Below are 12792 nucleotides of genomic sequence, written 5' to 3' on the forward strand. Positions count from 1 at the left end.
GAGGTTTCTTTTATAACTTTTAAAGTTCTATGAAAGTTGACATTGAAATTTAATGGAAAAGCTTCATATTCATAGACTCACAAGGCTATTGGTGGCCTTATGGGCTAGGTCCTCTCAGAGGTCATTTAGTTCATTTTCACATTGGCATCTGGAGTGGAAAAATAATCTAGCTCGCATGAAGGGTGCCCCCAAAGGAGACCCACAACTGCTGTTACCAATTCTTTTGACTGTCTGAAAAAACTCTCCTGACAGAGGAGGCATTTTGAAACCATCTCCATTTGCCCATGTATTCATAATCTAATCTAATATAATAAATAGCACATTTTTTTTAAAATTTATATTTATTTATTTAGTTAATTAGTTTAGATTTAGAGACAGGGTCTATGCTATGTTGGCCAGGCTGGAGTGCGGTGGCTATTCATAGGCATGATCATGGTGCACCACAGCTTCAAACTCCTGGCCTTAAACAATCCTCCCGCCACTCTTTCTGAGTAGCTGGGACTACAGGCACGTGCCACTGCACTCAGCTTGACAGTATGTTCTTATAACACAACTATTTGAAATCAAGTTCTAAAGATGAATCATGATAGAAAGTTGTTTGAAAAAATTGTTCCATTTTCTTTTAGAACCCAAGAAGACCTTCTACTGACAATCACATTCAAATTCTAAATGTCTAGTGACTAAGAGACTAATCACATGGGACTGCTTAGATTTATCGAGAAGGACAGGAGTGCCAAAACTCTAAGTTGTTTTTTGTAGGGTGTAAGAACAAAGGCATCCCATGTGTCTCAAGAAATGAGTGAAAGTCATGACCCAGTTCTTCCTCCTACTTTAATAAAATGTGACTGAAGAGAAAGCCAGATGTGTTCCAGGACAGACCAGCTGACTAACTCTTACTGTCAACATACACTGTGCAATTCCAAAACACAAGGACAACTGATAAAGATTAGCTTGGTTTTCCAGAAATAAGTTCTGTTCTGTTCAATCTCCTTGCTCAATCTCCATTCTCTCATTCATGTGGAATAACGAGATCTGCAATAAACACCACCAGGCAAGTCTCTGAGGATTACTGAGTTATTTCAGAAATTTTCTAATCTTCTACTCTGAACTTTTATAAAATGATTATCAGAAACTGAATCAGCAGTTGGAAGAAAAGGAAATAGATTCTACTGTAATCATTTCCTGCAAGTAATAATTTCTCACACATTATCGTAACAAAGTCTCTGTTCTTCTTTAAGTAGAGTAAGTCATCGAGGAAGTAGATCACTTCCAAAAAATTAAACTTGTCTCTGGGTCTTTATAATATATTATAACACTACTGAATGATTGCTCTTGAAATTTCCAATATTTCATATCCTTAACTTGAATTTTCCCTACAGGTTGAAAAGTCAGGTTCTGGAATTGGTCTGTCTGGATTAAAATACTGGTTCCATCACTGAGAAGCTGTGTGACCTTGGGAAAATTACTTAATCTCTTTGTGTTTCAGTTTTCTGATCTGTAAAATGAAGTCAATAATGGTGAGAAAATGAGAAAAATGCATGCAAGCTTAGCATATCATTAGAATGATAAATGCTAGCAATTATAATCATGTCAGGGCCTCTACATTATTTTAGCATTTACTTTCCTCTGACTATCTGTATATTATTGGATAAAAATATTTTATTGATCACCAGATATTAAACTCCTGTGAATTTCTGTGTGTTGATGGTGAAGTTGGTGGGAGGATGGTGATGAGACTTTTATTTGAAGACAGGAATGTATGTGAGTTGACCATGTCAGTAAGCTGAGATACTGTCAATTTCTGAAGGATTCCTCTGGCTGAGTCTACACAGTTAAAAAGTATTATATATTTCTTGATGTCTTTCCTAATGTCTAACTGAAATTCTCTAATTGTCTCATGTTTTATTCCTAATTTATGGAGATGCTGGACAGCATTAAAAAATATTGAAACGTGAACACATGAAAACAATTATTGTATCATTTGTCAATTCTTTTAAAAAATATCAAAAACCCAGTTTATTTGGCCTTTTGTTCTAGACTTCAATTCTACTTCTTTGGACCCCTTCTCCCTGAGGCTGATAGGGCAGCTGGCCCCTGTGTGGGTGTTGATGAAACCCAGACCAGTACATAGTACTCAGGTGGGCATAGTACATTCTAGGCGCTAAGACAGGCAGGTAAGTGGATCAAGGCTTTACAAGTGGTGACTTCTCTCAGGGAGGAAACAGCCCCAATCTTCATTTACCAGGTTCAGAATGCACTGGGTATGGTATAGTGATGAATTTGATATCGTTAGCATATAATCACAATCTTGAAACATCACATTTTAACATTCAAGGAATATTTGACATTGCCATTTTAAATATTATTCATTCATTCACTCACTCAACAAATACAGCATGCTAAAAACATAAAAGAAGTATGCTAGATTTTTCTGAATACACCTTTTGGCCCTAACTGGATTATGAATTTCTTTTAGAGCAGAGACATTGTACCTTATTCATATTTCTATCCCAAGGGTCAGCCTGTAGAAGACACTCAACTAATGCAACAAACATGCATTGCATAAATGAAAAATTGGATGCAAGGAATATGCTAGCTGTGCATGACCAATAAAGCATTTGTTGCTATGTCTCATCTTTCAACTTTGAATTTAAGCAGAACTTGAATGCAAATACTGTCTCTATGAGAAATATATTTGGCAACAATATGATGTTAGACCTTTCACTTAGATTAAATATATAATTTAAGTGCTTATATAAAAAAGAAGATGAAATCAACAACCTATATAAACTATCCAGGGAGTCAAGGGTTTTGGTGAAAAAAAAAAAAAAAACAGTTTAAAATAGGACTTTTCTTAAACTCAAATCCTCTTTCATGTAGCAAAAGGAAATGAGCAAAGAAATCCAAACCCACTGAAGTTTTCAGGGCCAAACATTTTGATTCAATATGTTCTGCTATAAAATATTTGGCCTTGTTTGAATTTTTATTGTTATATGTTCTCAGTCTATATTTAACTGTGAGGAACACAAATAAGAAAGAGTAAATGTGCAGAACGTTCATTTCAAGAGCATGGCAGTGAATTTGAGAAAACATATATTAAAGGAACACTTTGTGTTTTTAACTTTCAGCCCCTTTTCTGAGGCCTCCCTTGACCAGATATGATTAAATATTTATCGAACTAAGGACTCAGCTTACTTGGAGTGAAAACTCTTCAGGGCCTCTCAGAGCTACCTAAGATAAGTACCTTATTTTACTAGCTCTCAAATGAAGCTTCTTTTATGCTCTGTCTTTTTCATATATAAAATAAGGTCTAATTAGAAAGTTTTATAATGGAGGCAGTCAATTCCCCAATTCCTTATTTGTTTGAATTAACTTTTAAAAAATTGGTGTGTTCACTCTGGTGTTGGCTCAATCCAGACTCTGTAATCAGCCAACAATCTGTGCTTCACAAAGGCTGGCATCCTAACTACCAGCTTCTGCCATCCGCACCTTTTCCGTGGGGTAATACATTTTAATTGGTACTTCTCTGAGAGCCCTATACATCTCCATCTGGCCAAATAAACATATTTTTACGATTCAGTCTCAACATCTTGGCAGTTAACAAGAGGACAGACTTGCCACAATGGGTAATCTTTAAGATGCATAAAATCCTAAAATTAAAGGACCAGGTACAGGTGGTATAATCAATGGCTGTCTAGAGGATGGCTCATCTACAAAGTGGCTTTGTGTTCAACAGTTTTTTTTAACACTGCTCTTGTGATCCTAAATGCAGTTCCTGAGCCGAGTCAGCATTGAGAGCTCTCTCCTCTCAAAGGGCACATTAGTGATGAAATATTTCACTTCCAATGACAGCATAACTTTTTGGACATAGGCTTATTAGCAACCTGTTTCCACTGGTTGGATTGAGCCGAGTGTAACCAGAAGGCAGAATGGTGAAATCGTTAAGAGCATGGGTTCTAGAGTCAGGCTGCGTTCAAATTCTGCTGCTGTTAATTTATCTTTGTGACCTTGGGCAGTTACCATACCTCTCTGTGCCTCAGTTTCCTCATCAGTAAAGCAGAGATAATGTCAGTATTTTCCTAATAAGAGTATTGCAAGGACTGATTAAATGAGATAAGCTATCTGATATGTTTAGCACAGGGCATGACTTGTATTTGCTAACAATTATTTTTAGGCAAGGTCAGTAGACCAAATACCTTGAGCAGCAGAAAGGAAGTGGAAGGCGAATAACCAGCTATGAGGTTATTTCTCAGATAATTTCTTACTATTTTAATGCTTCACTTTTTACACAGTTTAATCATCAAGCAACAGTGTTAGGGATTACATGAGATAATATGGTCTGTGTGCTGATTCACTCATTTAGTGTGGTCTCATTTCCTTAAGGAACACATCTTGACAGAACACTTTTTTTCTCTCTAACCCTCAGGGTCATCTGGATGAAATGAATACTTTTAGGGCAAAATGGCTGATACTGCTTCCTTGATAACCACATATAGGTAAGGGATTGTTTCTCTGCCTCCCAAAGTTTTCCCTTTTTCCTACGACCACTTTGGTGAGACGCCTTTCTCAGCACAAGCAGGGACATGACTCTGTGCATTATTACAACTGGGGATGTTTATGCAAGAGGAAGGCCACCTAGAACAATGGAGCTGACAGATCCCTGCAATTCGGGGCACAAATGGTTCTTAGCAGCAGGTAGGGGTCTCTCACCAGTTGCTTTCTCAGGATTGTTACACATGAAGCATTGCCATGCTCCTGCTGTTTCGCTGAAGCCAAACACGTCAAAGAACCTCACTTCTTCCAGATGGAGCTGTACCTGGTCCAGATCCTGTGTCAGGAACACAAAGCACAAAGAACATAAGCTACTCTGTCTGCTACCTAACATTCCGAGACTGGGAGAAGGGGATGTGGATCAGGATGGTCAATGCTCAATCTCATACTAAAGACTAAGAGGCAGCATTGAAAAACATTTCTCTTGGCCAGCCTTAAAAAAAGCATTCAGCTAAACTTTTCCATGACAGTATTCATAAATGCAGCAGGAGTGAGCACAGGCCCCAGGGCTGAGTGTCAGGGTTGAGGTGTCAGAGCCTGAAATGGCCCAGAATTTTCTTGCATCTAGCAGTGGCTCCAGATTTTCTAAAAAGAAGGGATATCCAAGTGGCAATGTGGTTGGAAGACATGCTGCTGGGGGATTTACATTTTATATAAAATTGAGAACCAATTATCCATATCAAAAAATATTATTGGCCGGGCATGGTGGGTCATGCCTGTAATCCCAGCACTCTGGGAGGCCGAGGCAGGCAGATTGCCTGAACTCAGGAGTTCGAGACCACCCTGGGCAACATGGCAAAATCTTGTCTCTACCAAAAATACAAAAACATTAGCCAGGCATGGTGGTATATGCCTGTGGTCCTAGCTACTCAGGAGGCTGAGGTGAGAGGATCGCTTGAGCCTGTGAGGCAGAGGTTGCAGTGAGGAGAGATTGCACCACTATATTCCAGCCCGGGTGACAGAGTGAGACCCTATCATAAAAAATATATATATATTATATTTATTATGTTGGCTTTACAGGGGGCTGATGGAAAATATGGGGGTGGGGCTTAATCCCTCAGCCCTTGGCTCCAGGACTGTTTAGTTCTTTTGCTTTATCCTAAAAGTGTATGCAAATTTTGCATTCTATTACATAATATAAGCTACATTGATTTTTTTTTTTTTAATTTTTACTTTTTTTTTTTCCTGAGATAGAGTCTCACTCTGTTGTCCAGGTTGGAGTGCGGTGGTGTGATCTTGGCTCACTGCAACCTTCACCTCCTGGGTTCAAGTGATTCTCGTGTGTCAGCCTCCTGAGCAGCTGGGTTTACAGGTGCCTACCACCACACCCGGCTAATTTTTGTATATCTAGTAGAGACAGGGTTATGCCGTGTTGGCCAGGCTGGTCTCCAACTCCTGATCTCTAGTGATCCACCTTCCTTGGCCTCCCAAAAGGCTGGGATTGCAGGCATGAGCCACCATGCCTGGCCTGCATTGGTTTTAATGGAAGATAATGCATTAAATTATTTACCAGTAAATTAGTTAACTTTTTTCCTCCAAATGGTTGAGCAGAATTGACACTCCAAGAAGACTGCACATGTTTTATGTGCCCCATGGCACCAGGCCAATGCATTCCTCTTTAAGGGGCAGGGCAGAGAGGTTCTGTTAGACTGTAAATGGATGGAAAACTATTAGCCTAACCAAATTAAATAGCTCTACTGTCCTCCTGAGGCTTTCCTATTATGTAAATGACTTGTATCCTTTGGTATAGGATGGATGACCAGAAACTGCATTTTTAAAAGGCTCCTCCTCCTAAGAGGGACTTGATGTTCTTATTGGCCTTGCATGTACCCAGCCAACTAACATGTTTGTGCTCTGTTGAGCTGTGATTTTATTTCCTTTCCTTTAGCCTACACACTCTTATCTTCTCTCTGTATAGGAATAGTTCTTAGAATTTTCAAGGCTGAGGCGTGTAGGCACTGTTTGCACTGCTTATAAGGGATCTAAATAGAGAATGATCAAGTGGCTACCCTGATTGCATCCCAAAGCTCCCAATTCTCAGTTCTAAATTTCTTGACAGAGGTGAGAAGTATGTCCAACTATGAGTTCACTGAGAACAGAAACATGTTTATTTTTTTCATAATATCCCCAGAGTCCAGTCCAGTATCATTAATGGATTAGCATTGGTTTGTAGACCCAGCACAAAGCTTTTTTACTAACGAACTATATACAAGATAGTATAAAAAGTTAAAGGGAATTTTTAAAGAGAACATTTACACTCCCTGGAACATAAACACAATGGGGACAGATATTTTGTCTGTTGTGTTGGCTGCTATAAACTTGGCACCTAAAAGTGCCTATCACATAGCAAGCACTAAACAAATATTTGTGTAATAACAAAAGGCATGCCCTGGGCCTAGAAATGGATACTTTTCAGCATCCTCTATTAAGACTATTATGGCTTGTGTTCTGGGGTTGGACATTTTGGAGGTTTGACATGGTGACTGCAACATTTTGGGTTGCTAACCTTTAATACCATATCTCAGGCATTCCAATAGGTGCTGTATATCTAGGAATATTGTTTTGACAAAAATGATTTTGAAGATGTTCAATGGAAAAAAAGAAGACTTTTTTTTAAAAAAGTATGTTTTCCAAGATAAAGACTGAAGAAGCACCTGGGAGTTTTGTGAGTTTCAAAGGATACAATCCATATTAAAATTTATGGGGACAAAGCAGATGTTCATAAATATCAGTTTCAAAACTGTGAAGTCTCTGAAGTCTGTACTTGGCCATTGCCATGCAGATCACTTCTCTGTTTCCCACACAATTAAGGATCAATTTTTCATTCACCACAAACACTACTAGCAAACAAAGTACTTAAAATAATACTTAAGGGTTCCTTTATTTTTCCTGTTCTGAGACCAGAAAATTCCCAGTTTGTTGCATATAATCCACATTTGTCTTGGAAAAAAGTTTACTTTAAACGTTTCAGACAGATGGTAAACTACATTCCTGCGTTCAATTTCTGAAGTCAAAAGCAGGCTCACTTCCTCAGAGGATTTAGGTGTTGTGCTAAAGGATATCCACGGTAGTTGTATGAACTTTGAAGTTGGTGATAATAGCACACTTTGAATGGAAAGACAGATGAAACACATATAGTTTCCAATATTTGTGAAAAATCAAAGCAAAATAAATCACAAAACAAGCAAACACAAACCAACAACCAGTGACACCTAGATTTTTGGAATTTTGACCTCTTAAATGTGCTTGAGGTCAGTAGTTCTCTCTCCTACTTAACCTTTACCCTTCTGGGTCCTGCAGCTTCCCCAGGCCTTGCCCAAGAATTGCTATATGGCTTCTATTTTTCTAAAATGAGAAAAAAATAGATTTGTTTAGAGAATTACAAACTTTCTTTAAGATAACTAGACTCCAGAAAAGTGATAAAAATAACTTATATCTAACTCTAAATCACTGTCTGAGTATTTTTCAGTTCTAATGGGATTGTGGCAGACAGACCCTAAGGTGACCTCCCAGTAATTTTCACTTTGTGGTGTTCATCTGTTTGTATACTCCCATTCCCTGTGTATGGAAAGGACTTATGATTTGCTTCTGGCCAAGAATATGTCAAAGGGGATAGGATATCAATTCCATTGTTATTATACACACACACACACACACACACACACACACACACACACACAACCTGTCTTGCTAGCAGATGCATAGGGAGACCCTCCTGCTGTGCTTGAAGGAAGCAAATTGCCACATTATGAACTGCAGGGACTATAGGTGGCTTTTAGGATCTTAAAGGAGGCCTTCAGCTGGTAGTCAGTAAGAGTTCAAAGTCATCAGTCCTACAACTGCAAAAAAATGATTCTTGTCAACAAACAGAATGAGTTTGAAAGCAGACCCTACCCATTTGAACCTCCAAATGAAAACACAGCCCAGCCAATACCTTGACTGTAGCCCTGTGAGACCCTGAGTGGAGGACCCAGCTAAGTTACAACTGAAATCCTGACCCTCTGGTACTGTGAGATAATAAGTATGTGTTGTTTTAAGTTGCTAGGTTTGTGCTAATTTGTTATGCATTATTGAAAACTAATACTGAGATTGTGCCGTGAAGAGGAATAAAAAATGACATCCTTTTGCCCAATTCTCCAGGAAAGTGGTGATTCTACTTAGAGGAGTCACATTCTCCCAAGTACACTCCAAATGAGGCCTCAATAAAATATACACACACAAAATAAAACACAAAAGAATGCTGAAGTTCAAACTATTTTCATTGATGTAAAATAAAAAAAAGGATACATATTCATAGTAGGCATGCACTAAGAAGGTTTTCCTGATAATTCAAGAAGATTAATACTCACTGGAGGAAAAAATAGTATTTTTAAACATTTGGCTAAGTGAGCATTTCTCCAGTTTTAGAAAAAGAGTCATTAATGAGGGTAGGAATTTGGAGAACGCTATAATAAGCCTAAGCCAGGCAGCATAGAAAGATGCGAGATTTACAACATCATTTCACTGACAAATGACAGCATGAGTCAACGCAATGGATTTTGTAAAAGTGCATAGCGGCCTCTGGATTTTATAATGTGGTCTATGTACTTTGAGAGGGTACTGTGAAGCAATTTTCCAGAAATCAGTGAAAGCATACATCTGGAAGAACTTTGGGTTTTGGCACATTTAAATTCTGTCCTAAAGCTATTTGTGCACAGATACAAAACATAGGATTGCCTCACGTGCTCTGTGTGCCTGTGGTTAATAGGATCACTCTAGGCACACATTTCAAGTAAGTTTTAAGAAATGTAAGCAAGTATTTTTAAAAATTCCCAAATATTTTCACATAATAATAAGTTTATGTTTGTATAGTTATTTTCAGCGCACACACTCTAATGATATGGAGTCCAAGGTGTGAAATAAGCTTACTTAGGGAATATAATTAATGATTGATCTTCATATTGTCTTAAATTGTTATAGGCATAGTGTCTAGTAGGAAATGCTGTTTGTTGAATAAATAAACTAGCAAAAGAGACTTTAAAGAATATCCATGCCACAACTTTTTTATGTTTTTCAACTTGTGAAAAATATTACTCTTGGATTCAATTTATATAACACAGTATTCATAGCACCTGGTATCAGGAACCATGGATAAAGAGATGAAAGAGACATAGTCATCAGTCCAAGGAGGTGAGAAGGTAATTCATTGTGTCTGCAGTATTCTTCACAGAGGAAACTGAATACAGCTTCATTTGTGTAAGGTGTGATTGTTACTAAGCTTCTTCTGGTGTGATGTTTTGGCTCTCAACTGGATTAAAGCTCTTACCATGAAGACTGACTTCCATATTATTTTGCAGCTTTTAAAAATACTTATTATGGCACTTTGCCCATAGTAAATGTTCAATGAATTATTATGCATTTTTACTAATTGAAGCACATAGATCTTATCTCTAATTTATATCAACAGTAGCATTTAGGTTTTCAGTGTTCATGTCTATTCAACTATGACCATTAAGACTTTCCAGACTACAATTGTTAAAAAAATCTCTCTCTCTCTCTCTATATATATATAGATAATATATATATATATATATCTCTATATAGATAATATATATCTATATATCTGCATATCTATGGGTATTACAGGAATTCATTTTATTTAACAAGTTTTTAGAATAAAGTGTTAATAATTGAACAATGATGTTTGTCTTAATTCATCAATATAGTATGTTGACTACTTGTTCTCAAGACCCTCAGCTTTTTCAGATTGTCTGTTCAGAGTTCTCACTATGTTGCCCAGGCTAGTCTCGGATGCTTGGGCTCAAACAATCTTTCCACCTCAGCCTCCCAGAGTGCTGTGATTAGAAGTCCTGAGCCACTGCACCCCATCTACATTTTTACACAAGCTCCCCAAGTTGCTCTGGTGTGCACTGACTGTAAAATTAATCCTATATCCTTGAAAGCAGTTGTGGGGATGGCTGATCTGTGTCCGCTGATTGGTATTTGAGGAATTTGTCAATCTCCATGTGCATATGCTCATATATGTATTTTCCACAATAGTTTGGTTTCAAGGGGTCAGGCATGGTTGCTGAAACCTGTAATCCCAGCACTCTGAGAGGCCAAGGTGGGTAGATCACTTGAGGTCAGGAGTTGGAGATCAGCCTGGCCAGCCCGGTGAAACCTCGTTTCTACTAAAAATACAAAAATTAGCTGGGCGTGGTGGCAGGCACCTGTCATCGTAGCTACTTGGGAGGCTGAGGCACAATAATTGTTTGAACGTGGGAGGCAGAGGTTGCAGTGAGCCGAGATCCCACCACTGCACTGCAGTCTGGGCAACAGAGACCTAAAAAAGAAGAAAAAAGAGGCCAGGTGCAGTGGCTCATGCCTGTAATCCCAGCATTTTGGGAGGTGGAGGTGGGTGGAGCACAAGGTCAGGAATTTAAGACCAGATGATGAAACACCCTCTCTACTAAAAAAAAAAAAAAAAATTAGCCAGGCATGGTGGCAAGTGCCTGTAATGCCAGCTACTTGGGAGGCTGAGGCAGGAGAATCACTTGAGCCCAGGAGGCGGAGGTTGCGGTGAGCCGAGATCGCGCCATTGCACTCCAGTCTGGGCAACAAGAGCAAAACTCCATCTCAAAAAAAAAAAAAAAAGAAAAAAGAAAAAAGTTTCATTTCATATGACAAAACAGGTAGACTGGTCACAAGAGCAACGTTTTCATTTTTAAACATCAGAGATGTTATTATTCCATTTGTGCAATATGGCAAGAAGAGATCAGGTGTGAAAATTGAACTTATTGGGCCCAATTTGAAACTTGGCAGAAGGCTGGAGTGGGTGGAGAGGGAGGTAGGCCATGGGGGAGCAGACTCTAAGCAGAGGCAGCAGCGCACTGACGTGGAAGGACTCATAGTGCATTTCAGTATTCTGCATGAATGCCACGCATGTGCTATGTCCCATTGGCTCTCATATTTCTATGCCAATTAGTAAGGGAACTCGAGGTATACATGACTACATGAGGCCAATGTGGCAAACTCCTCACTATCACTACATATCACTAAATAAACTTATATTTCTATCCTTTGAGTCCCTATGTGTTGGGAAGAACTGAATTTCTTCTTGGAAAATCATGGCAATTCTATGGGTCTGGCTCCAAGTGGCTGGAAGAAAACACTATGTTTGATTCATTTCAGAGGGAAGCTCTGAAGAATACTTTAAGAACAAATATGACAAAACAAAAAAAAGCCAAATTCACCAAAATCACACTCATCTAAAAATCATGAAAAAATAATCTGACTACAGGATATTGGCAGTTAACATGACAACAGTTTAAGTAAAACGGTTTGTGAAAAATTTAACAGAAGTGTATGAGTTCAGTAGAAAATAAAGGTGGCAAATTGCGTGAAGCTATATAACAGGTTTTAAAAATGTTTGATAAAACCACAATTATCTTTTTTACAAATATGATTTCTTTGAAACTTCAGTTCATTAAAACCAGCAAATTATTAGAGTGGGAGCAAGGCCAAAACACTACCAATGTTCAAAAGGTCAAGAAAAATTTAACATTTTTACAGTGGTTCAGCAGTAAAATGTAATCACAGAACTTTTGGCAATTATAGCCAGCACTTACATATTCTCCTTTCATAGTGCAAAGCAAAGAATTGCAGTGACTTTTTTTTTCTAATTGATTACTGCCACTTACATTCAACAAATATTTAGTACTATTTGTTAAGTCTGTTTGTGGCACTATACTACAGAGGATGCTGATGTTAAAGAGCTAATTTGGAGAGGCTTTTTTTCCCTCCTTTTGAAATCAGATAGCAGGAAAACCATGCTCCTAACCATGTAGGTTATTTAGTTGGAGGCAAGGTGCTTCTCTCATTCTCATAATTTTATTTTTTTTCCTTTATCCCTAATACCACTTTAATTCTCAGACTGTTTCTCCAACTTCCCCTTTTTATAAGTACTCACCTTTTGGGTTTGACACATGTCTTGGAAAAGATACGTATTCTTGAAAAATATGTAGCAATGTTTATTTTTCATTTTTGCAAATAATGGTATGCTGTGAACCCTATTTGGTTTCTTGTTTGTTTCACTCAAGATCTCTATGTGGTATTCTATGCATATTTAGCTAACTGTTGCCTCTACAGCCACACAGTGATTTAATGGTGTGCATCCACCACCCCCCACATTTCACCTAACCATTTCCTTAGTGTGGGCACCAAGGGTGCCCCCATCTCTGAACTTACACAATGATGTAACAA

General features: G+C 38.2%; 1 protein-coding gene across 10 annotated transcripts in view; it reads right to left on the reverse strand.

Moving 5' to 3' along the window:
• Window positions 1–12792, reverse strand: part of VEPH1 (ventricular zone expressed PH domain containing 1) — a 294353-nt gene that overhangs the window by 21964 nt on the left and 259597 nt on the right. For all 10 annotated transcript variants that reach the window (XM_063661318.1, XM_054483989.1, XM_054483987.1 and 7 more), the window contains one exon: window positions 4711–4828. In XM_063661318.1, the coding sequence (XP_063517388.1) occupies window positions 4711–4828 (118 nt within the window). The remainder of the gene's footprint in view (window positions 1–4710; window positions 4829–12792) is intronic.

This window comes from Pongo pygmaeus, chromosome 2, assembly GCF_028885625.2.
Source record: "Pongo pygmaeus isolate AG05252 chromosome 2, NHGRI_mPonPyg2-v2.0_pri, whole genome shotgun sequence".
Taxonomy (NCBI): domain Eukaryota; kingdom Metazoa; phylum Chordata; class Mammalia; order Primates; family Hominidae; genus Pongo; species Pongo pygmaeus.